General features: G+C 41.3%; 3 protein-coding genes across 3 annotated transcripts; 1 reads left to right on the top strand and 2 right to left on the bottom strand.

The window, feature by feature from the left end:
* Positions 1-1526: 1526 nt before the first annotated feature.
* Positions 1527-6551, bottom strand: LOC137941578 (mitochondrial import inner membrane translocase subunit TIM17-2-like). The gene is made up of 3 exons (XM_068787048.1): positions 6460-6551; positions 5245-6053; positions 1527-1755 (listed from the first exon to the last, which is right to left on the bottom strand). The coding sequence occupies exon 2, from the start codon at positions 5925-5927 to the stop codon at positions 5256-5258; it is 672 nt and encodes a 223-aa protein (XP_068643149.1). The 5' UTR covers positions 5928-6053; positions 6460-6551; the 3' UTR covers positions 1527-1755; positions 5245-5255.
* A 243-nt stretch (positions 6552-6794) lies between these two features.
* Positions 6795-8685, top strand: LOC137941121 (uncharacterized). Its single transcript, XM_068786387.1, has one exon. The coding sequence runs from the start codon at positions 6985-6987 to the stop codon at positions 8533-8535; it is 1551 nt and encodes a 516-aa protein (XP_068642488.1). The 5' UTR covers positions 6795-6984; the 3' UTR covers positions 8536-8685.
* A 5797-nt stretch (positions 8686-14482) lies between these two features.
* LOC137940462 (auxin-responsive protein IAA26-like) lies at positions 14483-18388 on the bottom strand. Its single transcript, XM_068785539.1, has 5 exons — positions 17128-18388; positions 16209-16477; positions 15913-16060; positions 15094-15158; positions 14483-14802 (listed from the first exon to the last, which is right to left on the bottom strand). Exons 1-5 carry the CDS (start codon positions 17670-17672, stop codon positions 14753-14755), a joined length of 1077 nt encoding a protein of 358 aa, XP_068641640.1. The 5' UTR covers positions 17673-18388; the 3' UTR covers positions 14483-14752.
* Positions 18389-19905: the final 1517 nt, after the last annotated feature.

Here is a 19905-nt window from a genome sequence, read left to right as displayed (position 1 = left end):
AATCATTTCAGAGGGGACTTCTCGCTCTCTAGACACTTCTTAAACACAGCACCGTCCGTAATTCAATAATTCCACCTTCGCACATTGGAATCATGTCCATCTCCTGCAACCAATTAATCGAGTAATATTTATGCGAGATCGTTCCATGAAAATTAGGAAAAACAGCATTGGTACTTGCGGGCATGTGGGAGCATATAATCTATTTTGGTTTTCGAATATGGCATCTCTTTATGGAGAGATGATTGTATGTTACTAAACCCAGTTTGCTTTTCATCTCAAACGAGCGGTGGTTGGATTTGGATGGGATGACTGGGTGGTGATTGGATACGCACGAACCCTTCTAGCGAATGTTTTTGACTTTTGACTCTCAGTTTTTCATTCGCCGTTTGTTGTCATTTTTTTCAAGCCATTACGGAAATAATTGTAATGCTTTTAGATGTCTGATGTCGATAATAATTTACAGAGAGACAGAGTGAGACCAAAAGAAATAATTTGGGAAGGAAGTTCAACCTGGCCGACTCAATTTTACTTCTCCAGTCTGGTGATGACAAGGTGGACGACGACCCAAGCATTTCCACAAAAGGAATGATAGTTGGGTTGGTGAACTGGTGTCGAAATTCAATAGACTTTCTTCCATCTTCTCCCCCTGCAGATTCAAGCTTACTCAATGGCCTGCAATGGGGATGGCCGAAGAGTTACGGATATGCTTTGATAAGCTCATACCATTCGCTCTCAAATTCTCGTGCGAATGAAAACCATGATCCTTACTTGGTAGTGCATAGTACTGTAGGAATGGTACTTTGAAAAATAGAAGATTGTTTATAACTACAACATGACCGCACTGAGGATGGAATCTGATTCAAAGTTTTTCAGAACGTTTACAGTTAAAAAACATTTTATAGAAGCTTAAAGGTGTTTCTTATCCGACTTTTGACGTTCTTTCAGAAGTTTAAAAAAATGTCAAACAGTCGCGAGGAATTCTGTTTTTGTTCGCGAAACGAGATTGCCGAACTGAATACAAACTTTCCGGTAACCATATATAATTTGAACTATTTACTGCGTTTTTTCGATCAAAAACTCTTTAACCTCAACAGCTCTGTTCTGTCCTTTTCTGAGTAGAAGCTGAAACTCAGCTCAAGCACAATGACCCAACTTTCCAACTCCTTGGACATCGACTTTTTAATTATAACCAAATCAAGCAGTCGCGTCATCTTGTTGAAGCTATTTGGAGCATCACAAGAGTCTTCACGGAGTCTTCAGACTCAATGAGGTGACAGGGTTCACAGTTACGGGATTCAACTGGTTAAATAAAAAATAAATGGTCACGGCAGTTCTTCCCCCTTTATTACAGTGCTACTCCCAAACATTCTCTACCCTCGTCCACATTTCCCTTTCCAGTCCCACGCGATTGCCCAACAAATTCGTGGGATTAGTTGCACAAGCCTTGGAAAACAATTAGCGTTTTGGGACAGCTGCCAGAAAAAAAAAAAAAAAAAAAAAAAAACACAAACAATCCAAATGTAGATCTTTTACTTCATTTCATTTCATCATTTTATGTATATGAAATACATAATAAGCATACAAGCATGACTTAGGTCAACAAGTTCCTGCAACTTACTGAAGAAAACAATTAGTTGAATTGCCCATGAACTTCTACGGTGCTTGAATCGTATGCTATGACGAGTCTTTAAACAATCAGGTCAAATATAAAAGGATCAAAATTGCATTCCCATCCCCTTCCATATCTTCAAAAACCTAAATAAGAGTAAGAAAAGTGGCGTGAATCCTTTATCCATTGAGTATTGACACAAAGCATCTTCTGCATCAAAATTGAAAAGCCAAATAACCAAAAAAAGGATTTTGCAGACAAAGATTATTCAGTATAAGCAAAACACGCACATGGGCAGATCATCTCCTGAGTGGACAAGGAAAGCAAATACCATAGTCAATATTTCACACTAGTGGACACTGAAATGAGAAATAAAATCTTAACAATCAATGTTCTAATCAATAACAACTGAAATATGATGTGCTTAATTTCTCAAACGTGACATTAGAGACCAGTATTGTTAGGTATTTTAGCATATACACAACAGCTATTCGGTCCTTAAACCTATCCTTTACTAGGTTGCCCCAACCACCTATACCTCAGGTGGGCCCCACAGACCTAACAATCCACCACGCTTGTCGACAGCAGCCCACTCTATAATGGATTCCACTCCGGGCCATGTAACCTTTTTCACCTATGTAGTGACTCTCTTTGGCAGAAAATTCAAATACATGACATGATGCCTGCTCCAATACCAAATGTTAGGTACTGTTGATTTTCAGGATTCCATAACCTTAAGATCTTTGGTAATGAAGAAGAGAAAGAAGAAGAGGGAGGAGAAAAAAAAAAAGACGTCCAAGGAGAGAGAACACATTTGGAAAAAAGAGGATGAAGAATAGGGTTATAGACCTGTCCTAACCCTCCCCCCTTACGTTTTATTTATAGATGCTAAAACTACCAATATTACAAGTATACCCTTCACCTTAGTAGGAGTAGATAAGAGACAAAAATCATAAGATAATTACATCAATGACACCCCAACTTATTCATATCTTTCAACAGGTACCTAACTAATACATCAAAAACTTTGAAACTAATAGAATATGAAAAATCAGGCCCTTAAACCTATCTCATATTAGGTTGGCCCAACCCAACGTCTATACCCCAGGTTGGGCCCCACAAAACCACAAAAAGTGCAATAATGTGTACAATAGTTTTTTTTTTTTTTTTATTGATGACAAGAAAATTCATAATTAGAAAACCTATTGAGGGACAAAATACAAAGTTTAGCAACTTACAATACATGGAGGAATCCAACCAGGAAAAACACACAAACAGAGTACACCAAAAACATGGAGAAAGAACAATAAAATGAACAATGTCAATAGCCATGAAAGGGGAATTGAGGTGCCAATAACAGAATGTCATCAGGTCACTCCTTCCCTTGCTAGAGAGGCAATGCTGTTGGTACACTGTGACTTGTGCTGCCATGAGATGTATAGCATGCTGGAAATGTCTGCAATCTCATCAAAATGGCACAAAAGCTGCATATAATGAGAAGTGTTCCACACAGCCCAATTAATCATAGCTGCTGAGTTGCCCTCAACCACAAGGGATGATGAAAAAGTGCCACAAAGATAAAGCTAGAAATTGCCATTTCCCTCCTTTTTTTTTGGAAATAGGTCATATCCCCTGTCCTCCCCCCTTGGTACAGCACTTGCGTGCATCAGAAGATTAGGAAGTGTAGGGTGAAGCTTATTTGGAGACCAAACTAGAGTAAAAAAGCACTCCAAAAGAACCCAGAAAATAACAAACACCGAGGAGATATGACCTTATTTTAAGTAATCCACAAAGCTTACAGGTTTGGTATTGAAGCATGTTTCCACTATACAGTTGATCACTAGTTAAGGCTTCACCCAATGCAGCATACCACATGAAATGTTGCCGCAGTCAGATAAGCCAAGGATAATGCTATTAGGGGTTCTGTCAAGGAATCAAAGCCACTGACGAACGCATAATAAAGCACCCTAGTGTCAAAGGCACAGATATAAAGGGAAAATGTAATAAAGGAACGGAAGACACAACCTTTGCAGATTGGTTGAAATTTAATTAGCTTCTCTTGACATGTGCTGCCATCCAATTCTCAATTGATTACAATGGTCTGAGATTTCCACACATATAAGCAAGTCTCCATGGAGGCAGTGAGTTTCTTTCATCCAATTAATCATGTTAGCATACCCTCCCTAACTACAGGAAGAATTTCACTACAGGAGCAACGAAATGCCCTAGAACTAGCTTTACTCCATTTAGAAGAGCCATAACTTCAGCTTCAGCTGCATTTCAACAGCTTAGGGGTCCAGAGAAAGCAAGGAGAATACTTCCCTCATATTGCAAATGATTTCCCCATACTCTTCAGACCCAGGTTGCTAGGGAGGTCCCATTGAAGTTGTCTTAACTAACTTAGCAGTGGAGGAACCCCAAAGGATTGCTAAACAATTTTTTTTTCTTTTCTGAGAAAAGTGATCGTATTAAGAGGCTCAAAGGCCAGAAGCAAGCTGCAAAGCAAGAAGAGCGATGGTCATAACAAGCTTCAAATGTTTCGCCATGAAACAAGCTTCAAATGTTGTATAGCATTTTTTTTTTTCCTCAAACAGAAAATTGTTCGCTATCTCTACATTAAAATTCATCCAGGCTTCACCTTGATATAGTTTTTTGTGTAAAAGTGTATTTTACATTTATCATATTTTTTTTAACAAAATTCAAGTTTGGGAATTTAATAGTCCGAAACATCAAATCCTCCGAGCCATGTTATAGGAGACAAATTCGTTATTAACATGATGGGCTCGTTAGGTCAGGCTCAACCTCTCTTTCCTTTTTGCTTTTCTTTGTAAAAAGAACCGTAGATCAAACAAATTTTAACGCTTCTTAATGGCAGTTCAAGTTTTGCCATGTTCCAAAATTTGAGCAGAAAAATGCTATCAATGAGATCCACTCAATTTTAAACTTATTTGGGGACTCCAACCAAGGGCCAACTCCCAGTTTCTTCTCTGAGGACCTGAAGTTTTTGTCTCGTACATGCTTTCAGGTGTTTATTGATACAACCAATCAAAAAATAAAGTTACCCCAGAAATTGGCAATAATCAGAAAAAATACAGCACCATCTCATCCAAATTCTAAATCAATGCGAGGTAGCTTCCACTACTCTGTTTCCATGACAACTACTTCTCAGAGAATATCAGCAACTCAGAAGACCATGAGTAATTTGCACCAAATTCACTGAAATCAAGTAATATGTGCCAGAATTTCTGTAGCCAATGGTGATTTAAGGTGACCACAACATATTTCAGGTAAGAGCAAACCAGACGAAACATTCAAAATGAAGAACAATTGAGGCACACAAAAAAACGCCATAGATACTAATGAAACTCATGTCAAAGTTCCAATGCAGCAGCAGCCACTTGGATGCAGACAAGGTAGCAACTGTCAAAAGTCATATGGATTACAATTCACAAGTGAATAGACACAAGCACCCATACTCGAAGAAAGGGAAGAAGCAATATGTGAAGAACTGACAACAAATAATAGATTAAATTGACATGTAAACCCTGTTTCCCAAAAAACAAGCAAGGAAGTTGATGATGATCAAGCACCCATAGAAAAAGATAAAATACAAGACAAAAAGAATACGCTCCTACCTCTCCCAAATTTACTTGTACTCAAAGGTCGGGATTGGGGTACTTGGTGTATCAAAGCTCTCCAAAATCTCAGTCTTACTCCCACTCCCACTAGATGTTTCTTTCTTCTTCTCATCACCAAAAAACCCTCCAAACCATGAGGAACTTGAAGATGTGTCTCCAGTAGATTCGGGTACATGAGTGGAAGCTGGAAAAGGCTGCCCCATTGGGAAACCGAGCCCACCAGCCATGTTGGGAATGGGCTCCTCCATCGGAAAATTTTGCGGCACACTGAGCATTTTGTTCAACATGATCCCAGCTCCCTCGATAAGGGCAAGGAGGATCCCACCAAATGCCGCCGACCTCGCTGCAGGGCGAAACCCTTGTCGCATCTGCAAGAAGCCACCAGTGGCAGCCCCTGCAATAATGGAATTCCAAGGATCTTCCTTCTGACGGACGTACACCATGGAACAGTCAAAAACGGAGAATAGACCCCCCCAGACAGCAAATGACCCACCAACACGGGGGGCGTTCATACGAACAGCCTGGGATCCGCCAAGAAGGCGCTCTCCGCGAGGAGAGTTATACACGCCCTTGAGGAAGTGAAAAGCCGACCCACCAACAGCGCCCATGCCAAAAGCACCGCCGATGTCATCGAGAATACGATCGGGGCAAGGCTCTCGGGAAGTCTCCGGAGTTCCCATAGCCAAACGAACTGGAAAGGGAAGTAAGCTTCACAATTTAACGAGAGTGTCGCCCGTCTCCTCCACGGAGGGGAACCACAAAGTCCTTTCCACGTGTACCGTATTCAGTTCGCCCGCAACACGCGTCTGTCAAGAAACGTATATTGGTGTGCCGGGAAAATATGTATAAAATGAGGCAAAAAATCAAAGCTCAAAAGAGATTTTGCGCAATCCAAGAAACCAAGCTTCCCAATGACACACGGGAAACCAGTAAATTTATGTGAAAAGAACCCAATTTTAAATTGTCCTCGCCTCATTCTTTTGTCGAATGAAATTTCACATACACAAGTTCAAAAAAAAATCCTGGTCCCAGAAATAAGAAATTAAACCTATTTCTGCGAAAGTGTTCTTTTTTAAAACAATAGAATGAAAAAGAAGAAGAGAATCGCCGAAACAATAAATACTGGTCGTAGAAAAGGGTGAAAAATACAAAAAAGAAGACGAAAAAGAAAAAAGAAGAAATCACTGGAACAGATGAGATTGACGGACTCACCTTAGGATTGGATGGTAATGGCTGGAGAGTTGGGAGATACAACGTCGAACAGAGGAACCTTACTTTAGGGTTCTACAAGGAGCGTTTATTTGGACGGACAACTTGGGAGTCATGGATGGACATTGGCTCATGAATCATGAAAAAATTGACCCGGCTGAGTTTCGGCCTGCGGGTCATCCGTGTTTTTCCACGAACTCTACCGTTTTACACTTTGATAGAGTTCATGTCGAACCGGTCCGCTGCCGCTGGCCCGTCTAAACCGGTTTTGTACAAAAATTAAAAGATAGATAAGTCAGCACCAGCGCCCGATGTCAGCAATGAGCGATAGGCCGAAAGTTCCTTCATCCTATTTTCTCTGACATTTATCGCTTCCGTTCTTGAAAAATATCTTGGCATCTGGGAAGTGCTTCTCTGTAGAGCATCCTTGCTTATTTTCCATCCGATGAGTCGTTTGAATTCAGGTTTCGTCTTCTTTCTTTTACAGCTTTAACTTTTTCCCTTCGTTTTCCTTACTGCTTGTTCATCATGTACTGCAACTACACAAAGTGCCACGCTTTCCCGCTCATCTCTAGGGTTTCCAGACAGCCTAACTGCTTCGTGCTCTACCAAGAGTGTAATACTCTGTCTCTCTCGGATTGTTTACGGAGAAATCCTATAGAAACTTTTCGCACTTCAGAACGCAGCAATTCCTCAAATGGACTGCATTTGAAAATCGTAAAAAACATCAATGCTATAAGAACCAGAAACTTTTCTCATGGGTGTTTTCAGGATTCCAGTGAAAATGGTGGTGAAGTAAGAGAGAAAAGCACGCTCCCTTGGATCGCAGCATACAATAAAAGGGACCATAGAGGGATTGAGAAGCTATCGCCTACGAAAACAAGTCGGTCTGCTTGGGAAGAATCAGCAAGTAGTTATTTTGTGAGAAATAATGGGGAGGTTTTGAAAGATTATAAGGAGGTTGGAATCAGAGAGGACGAAGTTGAAACCAGCAGAGGTAGATATCAACATAAAAAAATGGATGTAGGTGAGGAAGAAAAAGAAGATATCGGCCCAGTGAATGATCCCAGATGGGACCGAATCAAGGATAAGTACAAGAATTTCACTGGTAGAGAAACAGACAGACCAGAGGTTCGTCGTTGGAATAAGCAAGAAGATTGGGGAAGAAAAACATGGAAAGAAGCCACGGTATCAAGTGTACCCAAGATGATTGGTGAAGGAATTTATGGGGTAGGTCCTGTTTTGGCAGCATTGACAGCAGGAAGGCGTGAGTTTTATGCTTTATATGCCCAGGAAGGTTTGGATGTGAGCGGGAATAATAGGAGGAAGAAAGACAAAAGGGGGATTGAGAAGGTTCTCAAAATTGCAGATAAAATAGGGTTGACCATAAAAGATATTTCAAAACATGATCTCAACATGATTGTTGATAACCGACCCCACCAGGGTTTGATCCTAGATTCTTCTCCATTAGAAATGGTTAGTATTAGGGAGCTGGACCCTGTTTCAGAGAAGGAAGAGAAGACCCCACTTTGGGTTGCTTTAGATGAGGTCACAGACCCTCAAAACTTGGGGGCTATTGTTCGCTCAGCTTATTTCTTTGGAGCAGCAGGTATAGTTTTGTGTGCAAAAAATTCAGCTCCTTTGAGTGGGGTTGTGAGCAAAGCAAGTGCAGGTGCACTTGAATTGGTTGAACTAAGGTCTTGCAAAAATATGATGCAGTTCTTGACATCCTCGAATGAAAATGGATGGAGAGTTCTTGGTGGCTCGGTGTCACCAAGAGCTATTTCATTGAATGATGTTAAAACGGGAGTACCAACAATTCTTGTGCTAGGTAGTGAGGGCAGTGGATTGAGGCCACTGGTGGAAAGGTCATGTACACAGTTGATAAGAATCCCTGGGAGCCTTCCTATAGAAGCCCCAGCACTTCAAGCAGACGATCAGGTACAAACTGGGAGAGAATACCTGTCATTCCTGGCAGTGGAGAGCTTGAATGTGAGTGTGGCCACTGGCGTGCTCCTTTACCATTTAGTTGGTAACTCTGCCAGTCTTGTAGATACAGTGGCAACTCCAGTAGAATGAGGTTGAATTGTTGTCTCCATGTTATTTAATTGATCAATGGTTTTCGTTGTTGTTTACTGCAAGTGACTCATTCACGCCTATTGAGTTCTTAGCCAAAGTGATTTGATGGTCAAACACCTCATTATTTACACAGGCAATGTTTTTTTTAAAGAGTTGGAAAGTATGGCTGATTTTTCTGTATGTAAACTGGAGCATCTGCAAATTGTGAACTGGCTGAACTGTTGAGTAGTCAATTGCTGTCTCAGGTACATTCAATTGCTGTCTCAGGTACATTGTCTATATCGTGATAGAGTGGATTCTCTATGTTTCTCCTTTCCTTTCGTTGTATTACAGGGGCACTATGTTTAGAAGATTAGTGCATTCACAAGTTATGGAATTTGCTTTTACTAGTAGATTATGAGTCAAGGAGGACAGTGCCCCTTGTGTTGGATCCCTGTTAACCATTTGGGGGACAGCAGGAAAAAGGAAAAAACTCCTTTTGTATACCCATGAAGGTAAATTTAGTGTTATTGTCATCCATATAATTCAAAAGGAAAAACTTTATTATCTGCAAGGCAAACATGCTTGTGGCAGTGGCTGCACCGGAAGGCTTCTCAAATTGATGTGTTTGGTTCAAGTCTGAAAGTATGGTATCTTGGAGTGTATTGTGTAGCAAATAATTAAAAAATAAAAAAATAATAAAAAGCAGTTTTAGGAGGTCTCTGATGTTTATTCTCTGTCTTAAGAATGGGGAATTTGAGTTTGTAAAGATTGGTTCAATTCAAAGTTGCTTTTAGTTGTCCCTCTGTCTGTTAATGACAGTAATGGTTATTTAGTCAATATCTTTAGTAATTTGATTTATTTGCAAGTTTTTGTTTTTATTGTCAATTTTTTTTTTCTAGTAATTGTAATTTCCTGTTATCACCAGTGGCTGGTAAATAGTCATTCTTTCATCTTTGTCACTAATATCTTGATATTCATGTTGCATTGTCTAATTGAAAGGATTGTTCAAGGGTCAATGAACAGGATGCAGCCTCACCTTAATAAAATTATGTAATAACAAAGGGGGAAAAGTAAGGATATTTGTGAATAACTGCATTGCTTTGTAAAGAAATAAAACATAAGAGAAAAACAGAGGAGCAAGTGAGAGAGAAGAAAGGCTGAGCAGTCTTGACTGTTTCTATGTGAGCATCAGACCTTAAATAGAATTTCATTGATTGAAGCTCTGGTGAAATAAGGAGTGCTGGAACTCTTAAAAACTGAAAATAAATAGGATTTCTACAGCTAATATACTTTTGACTTCCCAAATATAATACTTCTAACTTAGAAATTGACATAGAAAAGGAAACATGCTAACATCTAGAAGTTCAGGAAGGGGATGCAGGCGACCCGTTGCTTGGTTGAAAATCCCCTTACTGTAGGCGAACAAGACACCAACTACGCCGCGGAATTGGATGTTCTAAATCGAAATCGGAGGATCCGCGGTGACGCTTTTGACCGAAAAAAGCGAAATTCCAATTTCCTAACCATGCTGCCTCCCCCTTGCCTTTCGACGTTATTTCGTCCGCGCGCGTCTAGAAGATCTTGTCAGGTAACGTAGCTTCACTTACCACGCGGCACCATCTCAGTCGTCTCATCCGCAAAATCCCGTCAAAGCGGATGCTTTTCATTCATCGAAGTCCACTGCAGCCGCCTCGGTCACGTGTCTCGCCTGCCCTCGCTTATCTATAAATTTCTGTAACATTTCATCGCGTTCGTTAAGTTCTTCTCAACTGCTCGCTGCTCCGGAAAATTAAAATCTGCTTCGACTTGCACCGTGACCGCTGAAAGAATGAATTCCACGAGAGTACACGCCCTCCTCTTCGTCTGCTTTTTCCTGTTGGCTATTCTCCATCTAGGAAATGCTCAGGACATGATGGCGCCTTCCCCTGCCCAGACCAGCGACAGTATGTATCAATTTTACGCGCTTTCTTTCTGCTCTTTCTTCTTCGATACGCACTTCAATTTCGCCTTCTCATGAAATTAAAACTACACTAGTTTCAAGCAAAGTCGATGGATTGAATGACTGCGAATCACAAATTGGATTGCCCAAACATTTTTTTATCGGTTGCTTCCTCTTTTCCAAATCAATGCGAAGGTCGGGGTTTTTTTCCGTAAACTGGGATACGAAGAGCACAAAACGCAGAATCAAGGATAGATCCAGGTCTCATAGTTTGAGAGTCTACAGTTTAGTAGGAACCAAATGACATGGAAACGTTGGAAATTGAAAATTTTATCATCATGTTTAATTATTTTTTTTTGTTTTTTTTTTTGCATATTCCTTTCTGGTAGCTAGTTGTTTTTGAATTGGTCAACGAGATCTAATCTACGTCGTCGACTTTATCGGTTTGCAGGTAAAACGATCGATCAAGGAATTGCTTACGTCCTCCTGCTCGTCGCTCTGGCTATCACCTATACTTTGCACTGATTTTTTTTTATTTTTTTTATTGCGATACATGGATCAGTGGCATATTCCTTTTTAGTACATTTTTTTTTGTCTGGAAACCCTGTAATCATATTTTTAGTCTTCATAAAGCCTTTTTCCTTCACCTTTTTCTGCTCCGATTGATAGTCATTTTGCATCGTTTCTTGAACGGTTTGTTTGGAAAAAGCGCTCGGCATGAAATTAAGGTAATCCTTGTTATATCACTCCAGAGCTCATTTTTTTGGATGGTTAGACACCAAAATTTGAACTTCCTGAAGAAGGGGGATGACATTTATCTGGAGAGAGGTTGGGGCGTTGGGGGCAAAGTGAGAGCGGTTAGCCGGTGTTACTGCTTGAAGCACGAATTTCCACCAGCGTAACGCCTAAATAACCCTTCAACCCATTTTTTAATGAAACAAGCAAGAAAATAGATATCGATATTAGATTGTTAGGCTTCGTTCGCTTGGATCATTCAGGAATTAAAAGTACAACGAAATCAGAGGTTCACATACGTCTGGCTAAGTCTATCTTTTCCGATAATTGAAATTTAAGATCTTCAAAACATAAGGGCACATTGATCCACAAAGTATTAGGTCCAGATCTATTACATTTTTTTTGTCAACAAAATGGATGTAAAACTTGTACGTCATGGATTTGCATCGGAACAACAGAAGCGATCAAACATGGCCCATGTCACAGACCTGGGCTAGATCACTCGCCCAGCCCACATGTTAATGGACTGCCAAAGGTAGTATAAAGTTTTTTGTAGAGTCGCATGATACTCGGGTTTTGAATACCCAACGGTCACCCACCTCTAGAGAGTGGTTAGGGTTTAGGTAAATTCCCTGGTTTGTAGAATGGTTCATCTTCCCGCATTATTATTCTGAATAACACTTGAACAGTGTAGACATAAAGCTCACTGTTCACTCTGAACGAGGAGCCCTCGACTTTCGCTCTCGGACTTCGTATTCGGACAACTTACTCTGCACAAAAGAATCGAGTGAGCGCGATCAATGGGAGATCCCGTGCCTCCCACATATTTGACAGATAAGGACGCCTCACTCGCCTGGACCACTCCAGTATTTCACTGTAGAGCTCGAACACTGCTCAGGTGTGAAAATGACTGGTGCTGTAGTCTGTCCCTGCTTCCCATGGAACTCTTCTGCATGTTTCGTCCGTGAAAACCGAGAAGATCTCTCCAGCTTGACTGATCTCGCTAGGGGAGCCCCCAGAATATCCTTTTTTCTCCTTTTCATATTCACTTTTCCGTAGAAATTGTCCAAGTTATTCGAGGGAAGCGATTGCTGATAAGGAGCTAGTCTGAAGGGACTTGCGCAACGTTTCTTCTCCATATTTACACTGTGGCATCTTACACAGTATCATGAGGTCCTTTAATGGAGGGCTGCTGTCTTGTGTCTCTTTGTTCTGTACAATCTTTCATCTCTTTTCCTTTAGCGAGTGACGTGCCAATCGACATTTCGCTCTTCTTCATTGGAATCGTCGTCTGCCGTTCGTATGTCTAGTCTCCGTCTGGACATAGACCCACCACAGAGCTACCGATTAGACCTCCATTGGCCTCGCCATTTAAAACCCCCAGAAAAAAAGAAAAACCAAGTAAATACAGGAATAGAGCTTGATAATCTGCCACTAGAGCCATCCCCGGTGGAAATCCCCCAGATGCTAATACCCATTGGCGTTTACGACCCGTTTAACAAGAACAAGCAGATAAGCATTTTCTGGGAAGATTTTTTAAGTCTTGACTGTAGAAAACGATTTAGGGGCGATGGAGACGAATGAGGCACTGGGGTCACGCTCCCTCTGGTACGTGAACCTACTGAAATTTGTTTCGTGATGGACCGAAACTCCAACAGCCCAAAGTTAGGCACCTTTCCATCCAAAAGGTGTATACTGACAGAGACTCGACGATATCAGAGCATGGTTCCTCCTCCCCCACGCTCCTGCTGTCCCGCTATTGCATTTACATTATCGTTTCACTTTATCCCAGCAATTGAAAGCTAGCTAGCTTTGAATACTAAAAGCGAACAGTAAGTGGGTTCTACCTCGCTTTTTAGCTCCAAAGTGGCGCTGGAAGTGGCTTTAATGATCCAAAAGTTGACTAAGCTTTTAGGGGGAATGATCATAAAAAGGGCTGAAGCCATGAAAGCCATAGTCGACCTACTCTGCTTTCTTCCTCTCTCGGGACCCGCTCCACCTTATTTCAAAGCATAAAAGAGGACAAAAGGTTCACAGAATTCAAGGTCCACGGAAGCTTGAGTAAATTTGCCTTTCCCACTAACAAAAAACAAACACTTTAAATGTTTCCGGAAATTATCTGTGGATCTTCATCTCTTAGAAATAGTTAGTCCACAGTTGGTCTGAGCAAACTATAAAGAAACATTTAGAGATAAATAAAGGGAAACAAAGACATACATAGCCAAAATCTATTCTAAAAGAAAAAAAGGAAAGATTCCATTTGCTCCGACACTCAAAACAGCCAGTGGCATCGAAATGGCAGCAGATTTTGTTCTCAATGGAACTTCACAAAGTGAAGGTCTTTCATTGAAAAGGAAGATATGATGGCCCCCCTTTGAATAAGATTCCTGATTCCCAAACTGAAATGCTATCATTTGGTTATGAAAATTGTACAACACTTGGTTTTGTTTCTCGAGTTCATTGGTACACTTGTTTGAGAAGCATCTTTTAAACAGGGAAAAAGGAAATCAACCAACGAAGAATCTTCCACAGGGGCTGTAGTGACCAATAATGCACTTGGATTAACCTGGATGGATCAGCAAGCATTCCGAAGAGCACCTTCTTGCGCCCATATCCATCCAGTCTTCGGAGAAAGGAAGAACCGCATCCCAAAGGTCTTCCATCAAAGTCTCTGCAAGTTGTAATTTTGCTTCGCTTGACTTGTAACCAATTTACTGAATAGAAGTGGCGCACTAAAATCCTTAAATTCAACATCCATCGTTATGAAGTCACTGTTCTCTGGATTAATCCCATCCGAAACGCCCCTTGGGTACCAACATTAAATAGGGCTTATCCACGAAACATCCACGGGTTACCGTCTCATAAGTTCAGGGTCGTGCAATCAATGATAGCAGGTGCCTATTGCCATCGACAAAGCCAGACAATATTGATGCGGATGGGAAGAATGAAGAGACCCCATTATCTTTAAGACGCACGCGGACAATGTTCAGTGAACCTCGCGCCTAGCCCTAAATTATATCAGGACGTCCTTCACGGAAATGGTTCGTTCCGATGAAGTGCTTCTGATCTTTACCCAAAACCTAAAGCGTTTGTACACAGAAGACGAGAACGTCAAACCATGTTTGATCAAACAGGATGGCCGGGATGTAGATGTTCGATTTACAGACACGTAGTAATTTTAGATTTGAAGAGCTGCGATTCGTCACTCCTGGAGCGGAGGACAGCAGAATGCGAATACTGCCAGAGAGACGGAGTGAATAAAGACTTTTTAACTTGTTAAAATTAGTGATATATCCACCACAACCACCTTGGATATTGTAATATTTATAAATGCTTTCCACAATCCAAGATGTGATATAAATACCAGCGAAGGCTTTTTAACGGGTTTCATTTTCTACAGGGCCCTAAGAAAAAGGAAAAAGAAAAAAACAAAAACCATCCAAAACAGCAATGTGGAAACCAGACACCCCCCCCCTACGGTTACAACCACAACATACCAGTTACCCCCAAGATTTGTCAAACTCCAAGAACCCAACTCTCGCGGAAGAACTTCATTTTTCTTCACCTTACAACACCTGCCGACTGCAATTTGTGCTGTTTACTACTGCCAACTGTGTGAAAAAATATAAAAAAGGGGCAACAACACTGATTAGTCAAAAGGAAACCAGCAAATTGATGACACAAAGTATTACAACATCTGCAAGAAATAGACCCACATCATGTTCTGGTGCACGGTGAACTGTCCGGCATCCCCCCTCTTGAGGGGAGCTGAGCAGGGTGCACCATTTACCAAACGAGGCAGGCTCATCTGATCTACTCCAAGAATGGAGCCATAAAAGAATGATGCACAAAGATTAAACAGAAATGAAGAAGTTGAGAGTTACTAGATAGTAGTTACTCACGGGAGAGTGCAGACAGCTCAGAACTCTTTAACACGCGTAATCGTTTCACAGTGCTCACAAACATTCTGCATAACCATTTAAAGAATCAGAATAAAAAAAGACGCACAGCAGGGGGTAAGTTAATGCATTTGCAACTGTAAATAACACCATAAAAAGGGAAGTCTTTTTTTTTTTTCTTGAGAATGGGAAGTCTGATTTAATCTAGTTGCGATATATGGTTGGGTTTTCACATATTAATTTCATATGCTAATAAAGCTTAAATTAACTGTCCATAGGCATAACAGCAGTTCCAAAGGAGACCAAAAGGGGAGGCACAGAAATAGAATAAGGATCATCTCCAATAGCCTTTGTCATAATAGCATTGCCAGTGCATCTGAACCCATATAAATAACCCACAGCAAGTTATTTGGAGGAAAAAAGCAGCTAAAGCATAGCTAGCAGTCAGCCAAGAGGGCACTTGTGTTTGTTTACTCAAACAGTCTTATATATAATTGGCAAGGAACGATCATATCCAGAGAATTTTTACATACTATATATCTACTGTGTCCTTTCTCATCTAGAGATCCAGACCATATTGTCTGGAATCAGAGATAAACTAGTATTATAGAACACACAAGGTATTTTAAAACAGCCTCCTCTATCCCATAGTAAATAGAAAATGAATGTTTTCATAAACTGAAGTTTTTGCTCCTCATCAGGCAGTAATTCTCACTGGTAAAAGAATCTCCGGGAGAACAGGAAAGAATTTCGCAGAAGACATAAAGAACAAGCCAAGATTGTGATAATAAATGACAAAATTAAGAGATAAAAGATGCTTACACCCAAGGAACATCCCCAACCAACATTCTGTCCCCTTCGTTATCTTCATAAACCAAAGTGTACTCCCCAGTCCCATCTAATAGACCTGAGATGGCCACCCTTTCTTCGGTATCTTTCCGACTTCTAGCAATAGATGAGTCCTCTTGAGCTGAAATGAATGATAAATGAAATTAAGAAAACCCACTCTTCCTATCTATACTTGTAAGCTGAAAAAAGAAAATAAAACAAAAGAGTCGATCTAATTTAATATTAAAGAAGACCATGCCTAAAACAAAATTTGGATGTTCGTCAATAACCTGCAAGAAGGCCTCTGAAGAGTTCATCTACAGCACATGAGAGTTTTTCATAGCTGTCATACGCTTTGAGATCCACTTTTCTGCCGATAGGAACTCCATCCATGTTAATCTTTACAAACAGTCCCTTTCTGACTGGTTGTTCAGGTAGCTTCTCAACAGCCTTAGCTGCTCCATTTTGTGATTCTAGAGCAGGTTTAGAAGAGCTGCTTGCAATATTCTTACGGAAGGAGCGAATTGGAGGCCAACCAACCACAGGACCAGATGTACCTCTGATTCCAAACACCAAGGATTGACAAAGATATGTGACAAATCAGCATGAATTTATCACTATAAAATGGCATTCCATTTCAAAACAAGTAAAAAAACACGAGTGAAAAAAAAGCAGAGAAATATCAAAATTGGAATAAAACCTGCCGCCAATAACACCAGTAAAAATCAGCACATAATATATCCTCCATTAACAAATATTTGCTTTTAAAAACTTTAAGCAAAAAGCTTCCAACTCATGCCCAAAACAGACTACAATCAGACAAACTCAACCAAAAAGGAGTTGAAGCTCATGCATACATGTGAAAGATATACAGTTGCAACTCCTTCCACAAAAGTTAGCTATTTTAAGTCGTTGATGACATGAAAAGAGAAAGCTGCAACGAAAAAATCCCTTTTTTTTTCTCCATAAAACAAACAAACAAACCGTACCTCAATGACTCTAAATGTGACCAATTGTAACCAGTTTAACCAGAGAAGGATTAAAACTCTGTATTTGACCAGAGTGGCGAATGAAACAAGAAATAACAAAGAATCAAAGTTAAAGGTCGCCACTAGAGGCAGAATCGAGTAGAGGCAGACGAGCTAAACTAGCTGAAAGAGAAACGAAGCAAAAAAGAAGAAAATACAGAGAGATGAGTACGAAGTGTACCTCGTCTGAGAAGGATTGCTAGCACTTGAAGGCGAGGCCGTAGAATATGCTTTTTTCTCATGATTCAGTAACTCCGCCTTCGCGCCATTTGCTTGTAAGGCTTCCTGTCCCAAAGCTGGCAATTTGGGACCAGTTTGGAACGGCAAAAACGCTGAGTTATGCTGATGAGCTTTTTGAATAGTTGAATGGGATGGTGAAGAAGACGACCAAGAACAAGTAAAAGAAACACCGGAAGAAAGCTTCTGGTTTTGATTTCCACTACTATGTCCACCCTCGGTATCTACAAAGCCTCTCTTCGCACCAGCAGCTGTATTGTTCTTGGAAGGATTAGCGAAACAGCCGAGTGATAGAAGGGAGTCGTCTTTGTCTCTGTTGCTAGCGTTTTCATTTGGAGCCCAATCTCCAGGAGGCGCAAGCCTAAGCTCTAATTTTCTGTCTTCAGGAACTCCGAAAGTTTCTTTCTCTCTCACCATCCATTCTCTTCCATTAGGCACAAGATCAAGAAAGTGTTTACAAGATCCATCTCTGTTTGAACTAACACCCATTCTTCTCCGAAACAGCAGGAACGAAAATAAATAATCGCCAAGGAAATAATCAACAGTTAAAGCTCAAGGGTACGATGGAAGTCGGAAAACGTAGAGAACATCAACTTAAAGTCGAAAGAAGTTCGAATTCGAGGAGGAAAGGATCAAAGATCAGATAAATCGTGCACAGGCAGAAGACCGTGTGATTCACCTCCTAATACCACACAAATACACAATTGTTAGCCCAAATAATGGAAACACAGCTCTAAAACTCTTCTCGACCCATCAGATCCCTCACATCAAGGTAACGTATACTCCGAGTGGGATCAAAGAAGCTCTGACTGAAGCAGAATCCAACTTCCTAGCTAAAGAAAACCCTTCGAACCAGGAAGACGGGAAGAAAAAACAAAAGAAGCAGCTAGCACCCACTACCACCTGCTAAAACTCTTTAAACACCTCCCACCCAAATCCCAAAAATGAGAACCCAGATAAGAAAAGTCCCAGAAATATCCGAATTTCAGAAAGAAAACCCGTATAGACAGAGGAGCAAGGCAGTAACGTTTTCTCCCACTCTGTTTTGTTGGATGTCTGTCGACTCTGTCCTCCTCTCCCCTCGAGCTCTTTTACTGATTAAAGGAGGGAGCGAAAGCAGCAAAACAAGAGAGATTCCTTCACTCAAAACTAAACCAGAAACGGAATTGGAGCTTTGCTCACGCAAGGGTGACAGAAGAAAAGCGCTCAGGAAGCGTGCCCATACGACAGACAGCACATTACCCCAGCCTCTCTTTCGTGCTCCAACATTTATATACGCTATATACACATAGGAAGACTGCTCCAGATTATAAAGACATTTTTCTTAAACAAACCCAAAAGTGTGAAAGCAGTGCCGTTAACAGTTAACATTCATTAAAAGGTAGTATCGCTCCAGACCTCCAGCAACCTCTCCCCCCAGCGGCGGAGATAAAAAGTTATTAATTTAACTTAGTTAATTAAACCCACGCTCTCTTTAACTATTTTTGTGCTACATGTTTGTGTTTTTACGAGAAAAAACAAGAAAGGCGAAAATATTTTCTGAAGAGAAGATCTGCGTGATCCATTGCTGCAGGGATTCTGCAATTAAAACATGCAGATCCCATGATCTTGTCTGCTGCCCTCTCTGGTTTCCGTCGATCATCAAATCTCTCCGAGTTTCACTACGGCAATAGATCGGCAAAAATCTTCAACATTTACTTAAATACCCTCGTGTCTCTTTACACTCAAACAAACTGTCGCACTTTGCGTGTCTCTTTACGCTTTCAACCTTCCGCCGCTGCGCATTGCCCTCTCCAACCGCCACGCGGCCTTTCGTCTTCGTCACCCATTCTATGTTTCTTCGTTTCCTTCCTTTAGTCATCTAATCGCCACACCTGAGATTTGTTACGTCAATACGTCAAGGGGAATACCGTTTATAATCCGCGTGACGGTATGTTACGAGTGGAAACCCGAATCACAGTAACAGAAATAGGCATTTGTCCGTTGAGGACATTTGTTTGATCATCCGAGGTTACGTTGTGATTTGAATCTCAAAGTCTCGAGTCCATTTCCAGCAAGAGGGACTAAAATGGATAAAAAGCACGTTATACGGCACTGCTCTATTAAAGAAGGTGTTCAGGATCCACAGGGGAGGGAATGTGTAAATAGGATAAGGATTGGAGGGGTAGCATGGGAATTATACGGTTGCTTGTTTTGTTAGCTGTATATACGCCTTTCCCAAATCCCAAACAAAACCAAGTCTTGTTTCCTCGTTCCCGATCTTTTGTCGCGGCTGTCGGCGACTCGCTGCAGCGGGTCAGGCGTTGGTTTACCTCACACCTAACCTTCCAGTCAATGAGACCTTGTCCAGCTTCCCTCGAGGAATTCACCGACCCCGGGCGGCCACGTGCGGGAGACATAGCGCTTTTTAGATGAGTAGCACCGAGCACCATGCGTCATGCTGGTGGGCCCTCCTGTGGGCACAAATAAGCGCAAGTGCCGCCACCGGCCACCACACTCGCCCCGGGCTTCAGAGGCCGAGTCGGCGTATGAGATTATTGCCATCATTACCGATTGCCACCATCCAAAAGCGCACCCACGCAGAAAGCCAAAGCCCTCGTCCTGCCTCGACTCCGAAAGTGTTCGATGAATGTCCCGTGAAAACCCCACTCGAAAGTTCACTCCGGCTTTCGTGTCTATCTAATCTCCCACGATCGAGAGGCGGGTCCCTTTGGGGAAAGGT

The sequence above is a fragment of the Aristolochia californica genome, unplaced genomic scaffold (genome assembly GCF_029961685.1).
Source record: "Aristolochia californica isolate CCGP_79_NKW_82.1479 unplaced genomic scaffold, dmAriCali1.0.hap1 SCAF_9, whole genome shotgun sequence".
In the NCBI taxonomy this organism is placed as follows: domain Eukaryota; kingdom Viridiplantae; phylum Streptophyta; class Magnoliopsida; order Piperales; family Aristolochiaceae; genus Aristolochia; species Aristolochia californica.
This window is presented reverse-complemented; position numbering and strand designations above follow the sequence as displayed.

Bases quoted from the DNA above. Each gene is read 5' to 3' on its own strand.
- LOC137941578 (XM_068787048.1), bottom strand. From the start codon at position 5,927: ATGGGAACTCCGGAGACTTCCCGAGAGCCTTGCCCCGATCGTATTCTC.
- LOC137941121 (XM_068786387.1), top strand. From the start codon at position 6,985: ATGTACTGCAACTACACAAAGTGCCACGCTTTCCCGCTCATCTCTAGG.
- LOC137940462 (XM_068785539.1), bottom strand. From the start codon at position 17,672: ATGGGTGTTAGTTCAAACAGAGATGGATCTTGTAAACACTTTCTTGAT. The intron at 16,478-17,127 runs GTACACTTCGTA...GTTTGGAATCAG, and splicing joins AGCAATCCTTCTCAGACGAG to AGGTACATCTGGTCCTGTGG. The intron at 15,159-15,912 runs GTAAGCATCTTT...ATGGTTATGCAG, and splicing joins GTTGGGGATGTTCCTTGGGT to AATGTTTGTGAGCACTGTGA.